The sequence below is a fragment of the Perca fluviatilis genome, chromosome 10 (genome assembly GCF_010015445.1).
Source record: "Perca fluviatilis chromosome 10, GENO_Pfluv_1.0, whole genome shotgun sequence".
NCBI classification, from domain to species: domain Eukaryota; kingdom Metazoa; phylum Chordata; class Actinopteri; order Perciformes; family Percidae; genus Perca; species Perca fluviatilis.
The window spans coordinates 16,395,082-16,414,686 of NC_053121.1; the positions used below are offsets into that span (position 1 = coordinate 16,395,082).

At 40.2% G+C, this 19,605-nt stretch overlaps 1 protein-coding gene across 1 annotated transcript; it reads right to left on the reverse strand.

Moving 5' to 3' along the window:
* Window positions 1-153: 153 nt before the first annotated feature.
* Window positions 154-19,250, reverse strand: ergic1 (endoplasmic reticulum-golgi intermediate compartment 1). Its single transcript, XM_039813550.1, has 10 exons — window positions 19,092-19,250; window positions 12,214-12,275; window positions 8,898-8,970; window positions 8,361-8,455; window positions 5,249-5,373; window positions 4,306-4,410; window positions 4,156-4,216; window positions 3,821-3,921; window positions 2,951-3,073; window positions 154-1,497 (listed from the first exon to the last, which is right to left on the reverse strand). Exons 1-10 carry the CDS (start codon window positions 19,109-19,111, stop codon window positions 1,390-1,392), a joined length of 873 nt encoding a protein of 290 aa, XP_039669484.1. The 5' UTR covers window positions 19,112-19,250; the 3' UTR covers window positions 154-1,389.
* Between the last annotated feature and the right edge of the window lie 355 nt (window positions 19,251-19,605).

Below are 19,605 nucleotides of genomic sequence, written 5' to 3' on the forward strand. Positions count from 1 at the left end.
TGTTAAACCTCAATTTAGTAGGCGAGGACTCTCTTTGAGTAGAGTCAGAATGGATAGAAAAGAAAAAAGGAAAAGAGGAAATAAAATGAAAAGAACTAGTACAACATGTAGAACGAATGGCAGCTATCTTATAGAAACCTGAACACACAACAGTGGTTTTTATGGTACCTTTACTTGAGGAACACAAAGCATTACAGACTCATTTGAGACAGAACAGGATGTAAATGACCTTATCAGTAGAAAGACTAGTTTCCGAGGGCTTGTGATCAGAGAGGTCTTTTATACAACAGTACAAGAGAAAGATAAAATGACGGAAGAGGAAAAAACACCTTGGCCTACAGGTTCTCTCCTTACAAATCTTTTCTTTACAACTTCATAGAAACTCAATAAAAAAAAATTTAAAAAAAAAGTTCACGTACCGTGTAAAAAAAAATAAAATGTAACTAAATAAATTGATCTCTTAGAAAAAGAAAAAAAAGACATTCACTATATTTTTTGCAGTAATTCAAATGTAATGGAAAAAGTCAAAGCTAGGACCTTTAACAGTGAAATATTTGGTATACTACAATGACTGAAAGGTAAACAATGATCTCTTAAAAAGTGAATCTAAACAGTAAGTTACATGCAATAGGTGCAACTGGTTTTAGTGGACAAACATACATGATGATGGTAACCCTGTTTGGTAGAAGAGGAAACCTAAAAGGCACACAGTTTGAATACTGGAGATAAAAATTAGAAGGTCTGAAAAAAAATAACGTAACATGATTTATGTATTTATTAAGTGTAAATTACAGAAATACTTTAAAGTCCAGTTTTATAAACCAGAACACTTCCTTCAAATGATCATTCCCCTTTTGCGGTACTGGGGAAACAAGCGCAGTATGGTTAGACCGATATTACTGCATGTACTGACAGAAATTAACCTTTTTATTCATATAAACAATTAGTTATGTCTTGTTGCCTGTTAATCATTGAGCCATAACTTGAAAATATCCCTATAAATTGAATATATGCGATTTGTGTTGAATGAAATTCTTAAAAAAAAAAAAAAAAAACACAGGTGCAGCCTTCAAATACCCATACAGGTTTAACCCTGCCACGCAGTACTTCATCTCCACAGTAACAAAAGACTGAAGACACTGAAGACGGAGGAAGCAGACATGTGATAGTCAGCGGCGTCACCAGGGCAGATTGAGCCCCGAGTGGAGCTTAAGAAACTGAGACGCAGCCGTGCAGCCTGGTAGTTAGATCGAGTGCCGGAGCCACTTCACTGATCACGCTGATAGAATCTCCAAAAGGAAGTGGGTTCGAGCAGGACTGGATTTAGCTAACAGGCTAACAACTTTGCACTTATATAAATACGATGTAGGGAGGAGTGGGGAGCGGTCCTCATGACATTTTCCCAATCTGGATCTTCTTCCAGGCCTCTGAAGCGGTGAAAATACAGGAGTCGATGATTCCTGCGACTGTGAACGTCCCGCCGACGATGGCACAGATCTACAGAGAAAAAAAATCACTCTGTCAGTCTCGCCATTTGAAAGCTTTGATGTTTTCTTCTGCGGTTATAAATGGCTCAGTATCAGCTGCTTCCAATCACATTTTAGCATAACAATACATTACACTGACACATCAGTATGCGCTGGCATCCAGCAGCGAGTCCTGCTGCAGCTTGACTCACAATCTTAAACCATGACTCACAATCACAGTCATATCCCAACCCATGCCTCAAGGCATGATAAACCTAAACAACTCAAAAGACAAATAACGGTGCAGCTCATCAGCCAGGCAGCCAATTTGATCCTGACGACATTATCAGTCAGAAGGAAACATTCCGATGAGGTGGTACAGGCTCAGCCAAAATTCCTCAACCGACACGTCAGGTGGGGCAAGATGGCAGGGAACGAGAAAAGGAATTCAGGATGTAATAGAAATAGTTTTCTTCTTAAAAAGCTGGTAGGTGGACTTTGTCATCTTTGGACAGAGTCAGGCTAGCTGCTTCCCCCTATTTCCAGTCTCTATGCTAAGCTAAGATGACTGGCTGCTGCCTGTAGCTTCAGATTTAACAGACAGGTATCCATATTCTCATCCAACTCTCAAAAAGAAAATGAGCGGTTTTCCCAAAATCTTGAACACTTTCATTAAAGCGTGTGTGAAAAGTCCCAACATAGTTTTGCAAGACATCCCGTGAGTCCATTTTGATTTCCCACTCAAAAAGTGTATTGTGTATTAGGTGATTTTTTTGGCGACATGGGAGCAGTGCAACAAGCCGACATATTGTTAGCTTATGAAGTTGTTATAGTAAATGTGTTAGCTAACAGTTGCCTTTTTACAAAGCCAGCAGACACGTCGCAGCATCAACATTTACCTGGAGTTCCGTTTCTGGCCACCCAATAAATGTAAGTCCAGTATTCACTCTCCTTTTAGCTCTGGCTTTGGTCTCCACCGACTCCTGAGGGAAATATCTAACTCTTTAGCTGCTAAATGCTCCACCATGTTCACCAGCTAGTGGCTAACTTTGTAGGTCTGCTGTTTGGTGCTGGGCAGGTAGCATACAGTGGGTTCATCAGAGCTTTTCCCCCTAAAAACAGCTGACTGTTGGTGAAAACAGGGTTGACGAGAGCGGCAAGAGTAAACCGAAACAGCATAGCTGCCAGCGGTAAGACCAAAACAGAGAGCTGAAAGATACTAGAATGTTATCTTTCTGTTGTTAGAAAGAACATGAATTAGGGCAGCGGTACAGCAGCTATACAGTATATTCCCATAGGAGTCGGAAGAGACCAAATCAGAGCTAAAAGAGAGTGAATATTGGACTCTGCTGGATGTGTAAAAAGGTTACTGTTTGCTTGTAAGTTCGCCATATCAACTGGTGATAATAATGTCAGATCACAGCTTTCACTGGATTTAAGAACTTTAGAAGACCTTGAATTAAAAAAAGATTGCCTTCACTCACTGTCGTGATGAAGCGGTAGAAGGGCTGTCTCCTCTCTGTGTACTTGACTGTGATTGGACTGAGGTCGTATCGGAACCAGATGGCTGGGATGATCCTGCCCGTGTGGCTGTAAGCAACGTACTCCTGTGTGGGATGTAAAAAAGAAAAGAAAAAAAGAGTGCGTTACAAATTTTAATGAGTTTTGGAGCTGTGCCAGGCGAGAGAAATCAATTTAATAAACAGTGAGACGGTCAATCCCATTAGGTTTAGAAATCAATTTAGAGCAATCGGTTATTTCATTTCACAGTAGTGGCGGCGGCGCTGTTTATGAGTCGTAACAGAATTGGTTTTGGATAAAGTCACTCAAAAGCCATAAATGATTCATTGAAAATGAATCTTGGCTGAATAAAAACTGATGAAATAAGCGGGACGAGGCAAAAATGTGTTTTGAGTTATTACATGGATATCAGTGAGTTTATATGAATCACATTACTGCAAAAAAGGAGAAAAAAAAGCTACACTGATAGGTGTCTCAGCTGGACCTTTATTTGTTCTTTGGCAATGAGATTTTGGAATATTCTGCTCAGGCACCCTAATCCTCTAATCCACCTAATAATACTCTTATTACTCCAAACCCAGCTGTCAGTCAATACAGTTCTAGGAATTGGGTTCTGTGTTTATGGTTTGTTGACATCTGGGGAGCGTTTCCAGTCACTAGGGGTGAGCTTTCACTTCCGGGTCAGTGCACAAGTTAACACGGTGATACATGCTCTGGCCATATGTTGGGATGGTCACGCTGCCTTGACATGTGCAAAAACAACCTAGACGCAGAGGGCTGGCTCCTACAGGTGAGAGAAGATTCAAAGAGGGCTAATAGGAGGAAGACAGCACCTTATTGGCTACCGTGTACTGGTAGGAGAACCTCTGTTTCCCTGATAGGTCCTCATACACTGTTGGAACGATCTTCAGTATGTAGTCATGTGAGGCCAGAGCTGCAAAAGAAACAAAGTGATTTCAATTTTTTAAAGTGTCCAAAAATGGATGTAGTTTTAATCGTGATGCAACTAGCTGGAGCTTTTCCATCTGAGATGCAGTGTCAGCTGTGGTTCCACTTTGGATTCCTTAGATGTCCACTAGGTGACTCATTTCATTGGATCATCTCATGCTTTATGTAAATGTCACAGTGGTTATGTTGAGTACATGTATTGTGCAGCGTGGATACTTACGATTAGATGACAGCCTGTCAGCCCCTCCTAACGCATTGAAGGCTCCTTGTACTTTTTGTACCTGCGTGACAAAAGAAAGAAAAGTAATCTGCCTTCAGCCTTGATACTGTAAATCTTACATATGTGTGTCCATTTTGTTTTGGTCCCAACCTGGAGCTTTTCTCCAAAGGCCAGCTTGTGGATGTTGTGGGTCATGTCTGGGCTTTGGGGCTGCGCTGTAGCGCTGTGTGTCGACACATGGAAGTTTCCTGGCACCTGGAGAGAGAGAGAGAGAGAGAGAGAGAGAGAGAGAGAGAGAGAGAGAGAGAGAGAGAGAGAGAGAGAGAGAGAGAGAGAGAGAGAGAGAGAGAGAAAGAAAAAAGACACACACACACACACACACACACACACACACACACACACACACACACACACACACACCCACACACACACACACACACACACACACACACACACACACACACACACACACACACACACACACACACACACACACACACACACACACACACAGTCATTTTGTGTGTCTGTGTAAGCACATGCAACACATTTAGTTAACTAACGACCAAGTCTGAATACACACATAGTTGGTTGGGAAACTAAATGGCCCTTGCCTCCGGAAGAAAAATCCACTTTAACACGTTTCACATATTTCCAGATATTCCACATTCAAGTGTGTTGAATGTACAACTGCTGGGATAATGATATTAAATGGCCTGGAAAGACTGACGCACAAGATGGTGGTAGGGGCAAACAGGGCTGCACAGGGCCCAGACTGCAGGTGCTACTGAAGCCGATGCCAGAGCTGCTCAATTTAACATAACTCAATTTAGACTGGAGGAGGAAGCAGGTCGGCCTCCATCCTCTCAAGCGCGTGGGGGTCTATGTTTAACTCAAGTCCAAGACAAATAAACAACAATGTGGTCCAATAGCTTGTGTCCCACAAAAATATCAGGCCTCTTATCTAAGATACTTATCTAATTACTGAGCACAGGAACCTTGCCTTTCTCTGAAGGGGATCAGCCATATAAAAACTCATACAGTGTGTGTGGGTTACTCTTCGTCTCCACTCCACTATGTGATGAGGCCTTACTTTGTTGATGGTGAACTCTCCCTCAAAGCGACAACCGTCACCCTGGTTGAGAGGGATCTTCATGGAGTTGTCTATGTGACCGACCTCGTGGCGGCCCATCTCATCCTGGATGTCCAAACCCACCACTGAAAAAACACGATCATTAAATAACAAATATGAAAGAATATGAACAGAGCCATTAAACAGTTTGCTGTGCTGGGTTCTTTTACTATTTTCAGTGCTGAGACAATTAGTTTGATTAATCAAATAAACAACAGAAAATGAATCATCAACTAGTTTGACAATTGATTAAAAAGGTCCCATGGCATGACAATTTCACTTTATGAGGTTTTTTAACATTAATATGAGTTCCCCCAGCCTGCCTATGGCCCCCCAGTGGCTAGAAATGGCGATAGGTGTAAACCGAGCCCTGGGTATCCTGCTCTGCCTTTGAGAAAATGAAAGCTCAGCTGGACTGATCTGATAACATGTATATGCCTGTTTATGGTGAAAATGAGCAATTTATTTCAAGATAGCATATTCGCATTCACTGTAGAGTCATCTGACGTTGGTCTCCAATATGGCACCCATGATTTGAGTTGGCCACACTCTGTATATAAAGGGCACTACTCCACCTTGCCCCCCTCCTTCTCCTCATTAGCATTTAAAGCTACAGACACAGAAATGGCACATACTAAGGAAAGCTCATTGTGGGACTGGCTCCAGTGGCTGTAATTCTGCACCAAGGCTGAATTTCGGGAAAGACACTTCAGATACAGTATTAGGGGCCCACTAAGGTCTATATAAAAGAGACTTCAGATACAGTATTAGGGGACCACTAAGGTCTATATAAAAGAGACTTCAGATACAGTATTAGGGGACCACTAAGGTCTATATAAAAGAGACTTCAGATACAGTATTAGGGGTCCACTAAGGTCTATATAAAAGAGACTTCAGATACAGTATTAGGGGACCACTAAGGTCTATATAAAAGAGACTTCAGATACAGTATTAGGGGACCACTAAGGTCTATATAAAAGCATCCAAAAAGCAGCATAGGACATAGGACCTTTAATCTCTTAAATCATTTGTTTAGCAAAAATACCAAACTAGGGCTGCAACTAACATTTGTTTTCATTATTAATTCATCATTTATTTTGTTTTGATTAATCAACTTGTTTCAGCTCTATACCAAACATTTGCTACTTTTTCTCTGTTTTGTATGATAATCTTTGAGAGTTTAAATAAAATGAAAAAACTATAAACACTGAAATTATGAATACATGTCAAAACTAACATCACCGTAAATTGAAAATCGTTTTTTCTGACAAAACAAGTTCACTGAAGACGGCATTTTCACAGATTCTTTGGACCCTTTAGGGCTCAACAATTAATTGGTTAATCAAATAAATGATACATAATGACAATCATTAGTTGCAGCTCTATTTTTGTACAGCCAAACCAAACAAGCAGTGGGAGAAAAGAATAAAAAGAGAAATTCTGCAGAGTGACACAGAGTAAACACACAAAGTCCAAACAGCCCACCCAACCTGCCTGTCTGTGTTTTTCCATCTAGACTTCACTGCCCCTCCTGCAGCCCGCCGTGTGTTGGCACACTGGCACTGGCCTATTTTCAGAGCCGGCCTGCGCTGTGTGTTGGCTAGCAGTGCAGAGAAGGACGTCTGCTGGACCTGTGCTTAAACCTCCACATGCCGTCTGTCTGACCTTTGACATTCAAGACAAGTTCGACCAACCCCCCCACCCCACCCCACGCCCCTGCCCCTATGTTTATCCAGACCTCTAAATACAGTGCACAAACATAAGTTTAGTCTGCCACTGTGACTGTGTCCGAGCTGGTTGTTTCTCCTTTTTAAGTCATTTAGAACTGGAAGTGCGTTCACGTAAAAGTAGTTCGGGGGTGGGGGGCAGGGAATATTATAGGGTTATTACACGCAGTTCTGCTTTTTCATGGAGTCACAAATCAAGATCTGGCAAGCCGTAAAGGTCAGTGGAGGGAGACTGTGTTTAAATCTGGAACAGCAGAGCAGCGCAGAGAAATAAAAAAAAAGGGATGGAAATGCCAGCTTTTCCATGATGAAATGATTTCTCCCCCCAAGTAAATTTGTAATGGACGACAACCTGTTTGGAGGTCTGGAAAATAAACTGATGTACAATATTAACTCGCAGAGAGGATGGCCGAGGAACGTTTCTACTCATTCCATGCAGCTGCAGTGTGGTTAGACCAGCGTGTTTGAGCGGGTATTTAAGAGGGCCCCACATTTCTGCAGAGAAAAAAAAATTCTGCAAATCAACAAAAACCACCATATATACAATCGCCGAGCGCTTTAATTAGAAACGGCATGAAACGGCCTTTGTTTAGGCATGCCATGGGTGAGCTCGTCTAAACACATGGCCAACAGCTGTGTGTCTGCATGCCAAAGCCTCTCTGGCAGAAATCTGGACCTCATTTTTCACACAAGCATCTATTAGCATTGCCATTTTTGGATATCGCTTGAATCGAACAAATGTGAACAAGTGTGTTTTCTGTGCTGCGGCTGCCCAAGCCTCGCCAGTCTCTGTGTGTGTGTGTGTGTGTGTGTGTGTGTGTGTGTGTGTGTGTGTGTGTGTGTGTGTGTGTGTGTGTGTGTGTGTGTGTGTGTGTGTGTGTGTGTGTGTGTGTGTGTGTGTGTCTCATTGGGCATAGTTTCTGACGGGAGTCATGAGGAGCAAATAACCAGTGACTGCTCTCCGTCCTAGCCACTTCTCTGACATTGAAGTAAAGCAGCCGAGCCAAGAGAGGCAACTCAAACTGAGATCACTGTGTGGCAACACGAGATCAAACAGAGGCGTCACAGGCCGGAGGCTGACCTTAAATCGAGTGTTATCTCGCAGCACGCCACAACACAGGCGGGTAAACAAACCCTTATCAGTCAACTCCATTATCTAGGGCAGCATTTATCTTTTGCCAATATGCCGTGTAAAATGATAAGGCATGGTAAGTATGATACTGTCAGATAAAAGGGGAAAAGTGTAAAAAGGAGCCCATAAACAGCGTGTCAAAAGAAAACACACAAACAGGAAGTGTAATGCAAAGAAATGGTGTAGAGTTGTATGTATGTATGTATATACTCACAATCACAGTGTAAGTTTGGCAAACTGATGTTTAAACTCACTTCTATCTTCCCACCACTGTCTTTATCAGGATCATCCACATACAGTTCATTTACACTGTAATGGACAGAAAACGAGAAAAATGGTTAGATAAGTAAAGAAAAGACTACTTTCTCCTCCCAAAACACACACCACTTTAACAGTCAAGGATTCATCGTCATATTTGCCAAACTGCAAAGAGCATTTGTGTAACTCTGTTAATGTCATTTTCTTCCTGTTTCACCCCCTCCCATTCCCAAGTCATCCCTTATTATACATCACCAAGAAGCTGACGTATGCACAAAGCCAATTTCCTTTCACTGGTTACAACAGGGCCCGAGCAGAATACATCATAATGGGGGCATTGACAGTCATGATTAACTCCCCGTCTTCTATATTTCAGACAGCAGGTCCTGCGCCCGTGTGGCAACAAAGGAATTGTCCTCTAGATTTGCGTGTTTCAGCCACAGGATGTTACCATATACACCCTCTTTCTGACATTTGATGCCGTGATACCTACATTTCTGTGGCTATGAATCCCGTCAGCTCAGACAGGAACAAGAAGAGTATGAAGACACAGCAGAGGATGGAAACTGTGGACAGAGAGGAAGAAAGTTAGAATCAAAATTAAACTTAAGTCCCTGTTGATCACACATGTGGCATTTATTTCACATTAATCTCTAATTACACCGGCATTTCAAGGTATGATGCAAACCAAATGAGCCGAGCTATGACCTAAGATATTGACATTAATGAAATCACAGTGGTTATAATTATTTTCTTTTTCTAAATAGCTGTTTTACTGGCGGTGTTAAGTCTGCCATTACGCAGGTCTTTAAAGACCCTCCTACACTAATTACACATTAAATACACGACAGGCAGCCATTACAGCATATCTGCTTTGAGAGAGGTGAGCTCATGCTACGCAATTCCTACAAACAGCTCTTTTTAGGTTTCTTTAGACAAACTTACACACGGACAATCACCCAGGCAAAGAATGGCTCCCACAAAGAAGCTTTAAGGAGTTTAACTAAAAGCTAGACAGAAACCAACTCATGAAAATTAACCTTAAATAAGAAGTATTTTTTGTTCAGTCTGAGCCTAAATAAAGCCTAAGTTTGAAAAAGAGGAAGCAAACAGGCTGTCTTTTTTTTTTATTTCATGTGTCAAACTAATCAGCCAAACGGTCATATAAAACATGTGTTTACCAAGATAAATATGGAAGGAACTGATCCGTGCCTGCGCAACTGTGGTCTATCCGGTATGGTGAGAGCCTCGGTCAGAAATCTCTCAACTCAGCAGGTGAGGCATGTTTACGTGGCAACTGTCTCCTAGGAGCTCACCAGTCACATGACCTTGTGGTTGAAAGGGCATCACAGCCAAACCTGCGGCTGGTGGAAGCTTTACATGAGGTAATGTTTAACCAACAAACAATAGGGAGCGTCACTATGACACATAGTTCACCAATTCCAGTTCATTAAAAGACTTACAGTACAGTAAGAGTAGCTTCAAAGGGCGCAATACTGGATGTGGATTACTAAAGATCAGCGTAATGGGCTGCTATGGTTTTAAACTTCAACAGCTCCGCCATGGACATACTGACGAGCCAAATGATTAACAAAGACCTTACATGAGTGTTTTATTTACACTCGAGCTCATTCTACTCACTATTCACGCACGGGATGAAATGGGATTTTTTTTCCCCTCAGAATTGTGACACAAAGAATTGGATAATATCATGAATCAGTCAGTAACGTGAGAAACTAGCGCTGCATCTCCACATTGCCATATATTTTTGCACTGCAAAGACAAATGACAATTTTGTAACATCACAGGCAGTACAAACGTATATTATGACAAAAGAAATCAGTCACAACAACAGATTGATACAGATACAGCTCCGGAAACCACTGTGGCCCAAACACAGTTATTGTTCACAGTAAATACCGTAAAAATTAAACCCCAAAAGGCATGCGGCCCTAAAACAGAATAACAAAAGCAGACAGGGTCAAATATGTGGCCTTTTGTGAGAAGGGGGGAGTACATTTCTGGTTGCCTCTGAACCACGCACAAGCCAAAATGTGAGTTGACCTGCCGTGGGTGAAGCAAACACCCAAAGAAACAGTTGTCTAATATCCAAATCAACCCAATACCCTCAACCCTAGACAGTGGAAGGAGACAGGAAAGGGTGTAGACTGTGAACAGGAAGAATTTCCTCATGGGTGGAAACTGTGTGTATATCTTTAGCCAATCCATTCTCTTTCCTGTCATCCAGGAAGGTGTTTATAATCGGTTTGAAACTGTTCCCCGGTCAATGACAGCACTGCCTATCCATTCTGTCATCAGTTTGGTAAGAGGTTGACATTTTGTTCGGTCGTTAGCTCTCCAATGAATAACCACTACTAGTAAATGACAGAGGAGCCAAAAATGTGTCATCAGGCCTTTTGTATTCAATCAAGCAGTGAATAATCGATTCCATTCCCCGATTACACAATGACTTATTGATGACAAGCAGGAAAACACATGACCTGACAGCAAAAGCATTCAGATTTCTTCTGATGACTTCTCAGGTGCCTGAGGTGATGGCAGAGCATGATCATTAACATTCTTAACATATTAGTTTGTGCCTAAACAGGTACTTTGCCATGCTAAATGACTGTCAGGACGCACCTCTACGCTGGGACAGGCAGGAACTTGAATTACAGCTGCCTAAACTGTTCCTCAATGTCATCCACCTCCCCAAAACTCTATCGATATGCTAAATAGTACCTCTTCCCTCCAGCTAGGATTACAAAGTTATTGGATATTGTCATTTAAGAGAAGGCAGTGTAGATAGAAGTGATAGAAGACATGTTTATCAGTTGAAATTAATACTTTTATTTGGATGAAAGTATGTTCTTGTTACTGGTTGTTTGTTTTTTTCACTTTGAAAAAAAACCAACAACCTAACTTTCACAATATGGAGACAAAGAGAAATGTTGCTATGACTAAATCAGCTATAGAGATTGCTGAAATGTTCATTATGAATAGGGTTTACAGAAACATTTAAAAAGGAATAGTTCAACATCTTGGGTACACACCTAATTGCTTTCCTGCCAAGAGTAGGCTAGATTGACATCACTCTCATGCCTGTAGCCACCTTAGCATAAAGACTGGCAACAGCTAGCTCTGCACTTTTCAAAAGGTAACAAAATCAGCTTAGCAACACCTCTGAAGCTCAATAATTAACAGGTTTGTTTGTTTACTCCGTACAAAAACAGAAGTGTAAAAAACACAAGCTGTGGTTTTAATATGAAGCTAGAGCCAATAGCCACTTAGCTAAGCTTAGCACAAAGATTGGAAACAGCTAGATTGGCTCTGTCCAGAAAAAAAACTAAAAAAAACGACCACCAGCACCTTTAATGCTCACTAATTAACACGTTACATGTTGTTTGTTTAATACGCGCACAAACTGAAGTGTAAAAAACAACAATGAAACCGCAACTTGTCATTTGGTTTGGTGTAAATTTCTTATAAGCTGGTGGTAGAAGGATTAGGTTACCTTCAAACAGAGCGAGGCTAGCTGTTTCCCCGTTTTCAGCCTTTGTGCTAGCTAAACCAACTGTCTGTAGTTCAATATTTTATGTACAAACATGATAGCAGTTTTAATCTTTTTAGTTAATTTTCAGAAAGTAACCAAATAAGAGTGTTTTAGGTTTGTGTCTGAATGGCAAATAGAGCTTTATTGCACCAAACTTTATCATGTAATTGTTTTCATAATTAATCCTAAACACACTTATATGGACAAATGGACAACTAAAACTTGATTAAACAAGTTGTCGTGAAGGACTACTCACTGAAAGCTCCCGTGTATGTGGGCTGGGTGAGATCTTTTGGCACTTTCCTGTAGATATCGAATCTGAGGAGAGAAAGAAAAAAAAAAAGGAAAGGGGAGTAAGAAAAAAAAGAAAATAGAAACACTACGTGCTGAGAAAAGAAGCACATTCTGTACCCATAAGGCTGTACGTGCAATATTACAGAAGAGTGGTGGAATGTTAGCTCTGGACTCCCGCCATCACACACACACACACACACACACACACACACACACACACACACACACACACACACACACACACACACACACACACACACACACACACACACACACACACACACACACACACACACACACACACACACACACACACACACACACACACACACACACACACACACACACACACCTCAACAAAGGTGGCGCTCAACATATACACAGGAAAACACAAAGCCAACATAAACACATACACCAATGGAAAAAAAAGGCACACTGGAATCATAAACACAACTACAGTAACAACTCTGAATTATAAGGTTTGATCTTCTTGGCGGTGAGTGGAAGTTAGTGTACAATTACATACAGCCACACCAACAGTGAAGAATTCAGGCTGCAGATTTATTCTCATCTAAATCTTTAACTTGACATATTTGTACTAACTTTTGATATTTTTCCAATTGTGTGTGAATCAGAAGCGGAGGAGGATCGTTGCAACCTGACACAATCAACTCTCTCATGAAATACTGTTGTTGCCTATTTGGGGAGCGGAGAAGGTGAGGAAAAAAAAACCAAAAAAAACTCTGCTTCTCAACACCAAAACTATTTAGGCTCACAAGTTCTTGCGCATGTCCTTTTTGGGCAGTGAAACGTTTTCGACCCCAAACTCATCACAGACAAACCCCACCCACCTCCCTCTTCTAACCCCCACACACACACACACACACCACACACACACACACACACACACACACACACACACACACACACCACACACACACACACACACACACACACACGCGCACACACACACACACACACACGCACTCATCAACTGCTTCCATAACACTCACATCTGTTCGTATTTCTTCCACCTAGAGCTGTTGGTGAAATAACCACAGCTGATGCTATGCAGGGTGGGGGTGGGAGAAAGTAGGAGAGAGGGCTTCCTGTCCAGCCCCAGACCTGCTGCTTCTCTTATTTGGCCTCAGCTTTCACTCCTTTGTTTTCATCTACCGCTAAAGGACCACTGGTCCCTCCGTCTCTTCCTCGCTCCATCCGCTTTCATCTATAGCTTCCTGCGACAATGTCCCATTAGTATTAGATCACTGTGTGCTAATAGCTGGCCTGGCAGGATACATAGGGCAGACAGCATAGAAAGGGGCTGGGGGGGGGGGGGGCCTCGGGGTTGGGTCGCTCTGTATCAGGATCAGAATAACTTCTAGAGTAGCACACTTCCTGAATGTTAAGCTTTAATGTGCAGAGGGAGAGTCTCTTTCCGTGCTCCCCTGTAGGTTACGCTGCAGACAGAAGCGGCACTAGCTCCACACGGGACATCCTGCACAAAGCCGCCATTTAAAAAAAATGCCGTTCCACCATTAATAGAGAAAGCAACTTTTTAATTTATTTGCCATAGATTTTTTTTTTTTTTTTTTTTTTTTTTTAAATGGCAGCCAGCAATACTATGCTGGAAAATTGACTCAATTAAAGTGTAGACATTGTTGAAAGGATCCAGCGAGCGTCGTATTGAAGATTATGTCTCGGCAATTCGCGATGGCGAAAATAACCCTAACCCTACACTGAGGGGTACTAGCCGCAGTGGAAAACTAAACCGAGAAATGCATCCACTACCAAAAGGCAACGGCAACTATATAAACTACTGCAGGAAGTATACAAATATATGACTACATACAAATTTACAAATATATGATATCAAGCAAGTATACTTTTAAATTACATATTAAATGAACAAATTATTCACCATCATTATTATTATTTATTTCATTTCAATTCAACTAAATTTGAATGTAAATTATATTGAGATCATTTTGATAGTATTTAAAGTATGCTTCATTATACCAAACCAGAACAGCCAATGTCACAGTTTATCACTAATGACCCAACCTTTAATGCATTTTGAAGATGTTACTGATATACATGGATATCTTTTTGGGGGAACTGGTACACACACTTTTTGTACAAAGCTCTTTTTAAGTTCTACTGAAAACATAGTTGTTTTGTAGCACATAAATAGATCTTGGGTTATAGTTTGCATTTTATCACATAAAAACAAGCCATTTTAATATACTTGCCTGTCTTAAAAATCATATATATTTTTACACACTGAACAAACCTCGCAAACTGTTGATTTGCCTTAGAAGTCTGTATCTGAGACCAGGTTATAAATAGTTACAGAGATCCTCACGTCTTGCTGTAGGATGCCAAAGACTTATTTTTAACGGTCACGGTTTCCCGCTGCTAAATGCGAATATGAGCGAGGAAACAAAATCTCGCTCGTCTGGTCACTCGAGACGTGAGATGGAAAGTGATGCTACATGTGAACTCTAAATAGTCTCAAATGGATGTTACTGTACCACCAACAGCCTGGATATATCTGGACACAAGGTCTGAATTACACTTAAAGTTAAAAGGTTGGAGATAAGGACAAAAATAACATGAAGGCATCACAGCACTATCTTGATATGCAAGAAGTACGATTGGCATATGTTATTGTTGTCGCATTACAAACTACTGAGCTGAATCTGGAAAAATGTGAATCGCCTGTACTATTTCTTAGCATATATTAGTATTAGTTTATTGTGAAGTGACATACAGTATATAAAATATTTGAATTATTAGACTTTTATGCAGATTCAACACACTTCAGTCACACTGAATGAAATAAGATCGAATTTCTAAAAAGTATAGTAAAGCATAATTGGTTACACTTTACTTGAAGGTATCTACATAAGAGTGACATGACACTGTCATGAACGGGTCATAAACATTATAAACAAGTCATAAATGTTTATAACATAGTGCTTCTTTTAGCAAGTGTCATTCGGTTTTTGTCACAACAAGTTATGGTTATGGTTATGGTTATGGTTAGGGTTAATGTGTCATGACTGTGTCACTCTTATGTAGATACCTTCAAGTAAAGTGTTACCGCATCATTTATATTACACCAGTTGAAAATATATTTTTGATACATAACATCCATTTTGTTCAATGAAACTTACATATAAGGCAGCATTTTAAATACATGAGTTGATATATAATTCCATAAAATATTAAAAGTGACATGACAAAACTAAATTTGTTTTGTAAAGAAATACATGAAGAAATACACATGTGAAGTGTATTTCTTTAAAGCATTGTAATACATAATTTGAAATGTGCCAATTTAAATGTAATATATATCAAATATTTGTCTACTTAAATACTGTATAACACATCTAGGCTACACTCATTTCCTGGTTGGAGAGCTCAGTTTCGCTTAATTTCCTCCGCTCAGAACACTTTGTATTCATGAATACTAATGTTGACTCCAGAGAGTTCACCTCTCAGCCCATCGTTGATGTTTGTAATTTCCTGAATTACAGTCTACACACCTCCCTCCGTCACTTCCCCACTGCTCAGTCTTCTGTAAAAAGGCTCCAATGTTTTGTTATTGGTAAGAACATCATGTACTAACATCTCTCTGTTGACACCACAGGGCCGCTTTGAAAGGAAGGGCCCTTACCAAATAAACCAAATCTTGCAAATGAGTCATAGTGAGTCAATAGTTCATCCTTTTTTTTTTTTTTATGTACAGTATTGCTGAGTACACCCACATAACGGATGTTTATGATTAATGTTCTTCTTCTCACATAGGACATTCTGACATCACAAGCTATAAGCAACCCTTATGTGCCCAGGTCTTTCTTTACACAGGTTTCCACTACTCATTCACCTGCCTGTTGTGTACATCAAGTATCCAACGGTAAACAGACACCCAGATTAAAAGATATGACAACTATTGACACTGAGCATCCTCACTGAAGCTCTCAAGTCACCATGATCGGATCATGCCAGGGAGCAGACTCTAAAATCATCAGGTTAGCACAAACCAAACCTGTGTTTGTCTGAAGGTCAATTAAACTTGGGGATGGAACCCTTTCAGTTATTCATTCAGAGGAGCTGCTGTTCAGCCATTCTAAATGAGGTGATCCTTATTAGAAGCTGATCTTTGTCTATATTACTTCTAAATCTGCTTCTGAGGCACCATTCAAAAGCAACACAGAAAGCCATTCTGTTACACTGTTTTAGCCATTTAAAGGTAATGTATCAAGTAAAAAGGCCATTTTAGAACATTCACATTCAGTCTAATACATGTTTAGTAATAGTACATGACAAGAGGTGTAAAGATAAGAGCATTTTACAGTGTTTCCTTTAGGATTTGTTTTTAGCAGTGGGGGCAGGTCTGTCCAAACAACAACAAACATTTCCAATTTATATTATATTGCACTGACTCACTTACCATTTTAATGTTTGATATCAGGACGTTGAGCCGACAGAACCGACAAGCTGAACGTTGTCTAATTAGAACGGACCCACCGCGGTGATGTTTTTGGTGGAGCTGTTTGGTTAATAGTCGACTTGGAAGAAAGCGAACGTTTTGACAATAAACTACATCAACACAACAGTATGTGGAGTTAAACTGGGCGGGCCCAATAACCTCTGAATACTTCTACTTGTTGAGCGGCAGCCAAGGGGGGGTGCATTATGTCGGCAGGATAATTTAAAAGGCAACCATGACTACATTGTGCGTCTGCCTTATTTCTTGTACCGTGGCGGCAGAAATTTTGCCATGGCGGGCCGCCACTACAAAATACATAGAAAAACATAGAGGAAACACTGATTTTAAGAAAACCCTTTATGAGTGGACTCATGTCAGGTTGGTTTTTAAATGGATGTTTAGTTTATGGATGGGAATTCAATGCAGTCATTCTGTTTGGAACATTGGGATTTCTGGTTGGATGCAAATTGGAATCAATAACAAAAGAGTAATAATAATATATACATTTTGAATATTAAAAGAAGAAAGATTAGATTTATAATCAATGTCTAATAAAGTAATCTATGGTAATCTATATTGCTACACACTCACACCGGTGACGTATTTCTGAAAGTAAAGTTGTAGTTAGTTGGTCAATCAAACTATTTCAAGCTTGTTGCAGTGCAGGTTTTGTATGATCAGGCCATCAGGTCAGTGAGGTACCTGAACGGGACATGACCACTTGATAACCCCATGACACACCGCGCTCACTCACAACCCTCAAACACAGGTTATCTACGGTAGTAGTGAAAAGGAAAGTTACGCCAGATCCTGTATGTCAGTAAATTCATTTTCCCATTACAACACAGCACTGATCTGCATGTGTCATCTAGGGCTGCAAGTGACCACCCTTTTTATCAGCAGTTACCAGGTAGTTTGTTTTGTCTGACCAACAATCCAAAACCTCAAAATATCAGATTTACAGTAACATAAAACAGAGAAAAGCAGCCTCATGTTGGAGAAGCTGAAATAAGAGAATATTTGGAATTTTTGTTTCATAAATGACAGAAAATATAAATTAATTACCAGAATAGTTGCAAACAAATCAATTAATCAACTATTTTCTCAGCACTAGTGTGATCTTGCCTCGTATTTATATAATATATTTATATATTCTCTATATTATTATTATTATTATTTTTTTTTACACACGTTTTAGTTCCCACCTTCCTCTTAAGTTTGTTTAGGACATATGCCTTAGGGAGCTAAAACTATTAATAAATATATCAGTTAGTCGATCGCCATAAAAATACTCAGCAACCATTTTGACAAGTTAATTAATCGTACAAATTTATTCAAGCAAAGATTTTGGGAAAAAAATACCTAACAGTTTCATTCACGTGAAGAAGTTCTGCTTTTCTTTATCATGTTATTGTATTTTTGGGTTTTGGTGACACAAAACAAGGCAGTTAAGTACTGTATATCCCCTTGGGTTCTGGGAAGTTGTTCTGGGCATTGTTTCAGTACTTTTTGGACATTTGATGAAAGAAATCTACATAATAGTCATCATTATAATAACCATTGTAGCCTTAGTACTTTAAGTTAATACTTTACACTAAAATTTAAGAATTAAGTTTGGATTGTAACCAAAAGAGTTTGACAGAATATCATCTGTCACTGCCCAAATTATTTTGTGACCACTGAGTGCAGACACCCGGTCTGTTAGTTTGATCAGGGTGCGCTATATTGACAGATTCAACAGCCCTGTAGGTGTGACTATTAGCTTTCTGCCTGTTGTCCAAGTAACTATAGGTTAGTTAAATGGGTCAGGTCGGGTGTATTTCTGACTGTTTATTACCTGGTTTTGACGGTTTATTGGTGGCTAATAATTCTGAGTGATTTGACCCTTGTTGTGTATTGTGAGAATTAGAACTTTGATTTATGAATAAGACTAAACCAAGCAATTTCGTTTGTTTAGTAAAACATGCAGCTATGGCCAAACTGTATTGACTGTATTAACTGTTACTATGCCCTGAGGCAACTGTAGCCTACTAAGTTTCAGGTCTTGCAAATATCAGGATAGATGATGAAAGCTGCACATGCGCAGGCAGGAACCCACACAAAAACTCTGTGAGCATACCTGAGAATCACTCTACCGGCTCAACACAAACTCTACACCCCCTGCGACAACGTAGCCTATTCATGCCAAATGTAAAAACACCACAGTGACAACTTTGACCCGCTCATTAACGTTAGTAGGCGATGCTTTGCCAACCGTTAATTCATCCAGAGCTCACAGACTGTAAAACACCGCCGCAGTCCCTTCATACCTTACCCAAAATGACCTGAAGCTCCGTACTCACCTCCTTACATCGAAAGGCATGATGTTTGCACGTTAGACAGGGGGTATGAGCGGACAAAGCTACAAACAACGGGCTATCACACACAGCTCTCTTCAACGCTACCGGTTGTTCATCGGTACCGGGCTGACGTCAGCTTAGGACGCTTTGCAAATGCCGATTGGCTGAGAGCTAACATTACTTCCTGTTCGCTCTGATTCTTCTTCCTGTGAGAGCGCCGCGTCGTTTTTATGGCTTTTGAATTTACGTTCGTTGAAAATGGTCTAATATTTAAAAAAAATAATAATAGAAGCAGATTCATAATTTTGAAGCCCAATCATTTCAGATGTCCTAATTCATTAAAAAAACATCCCTTTCGCATAATTTATTTACTAAATTAGATTATTAGGCTACAACTTTTTTTTTACAAATACATTTTGGTTGATGAATGTTATGACAATTATGAGCAATAGTTTTTTTTCACAGACACACACATTATTTTTTCAGGGACCATAATTATGTAGCCTACACAAAACGA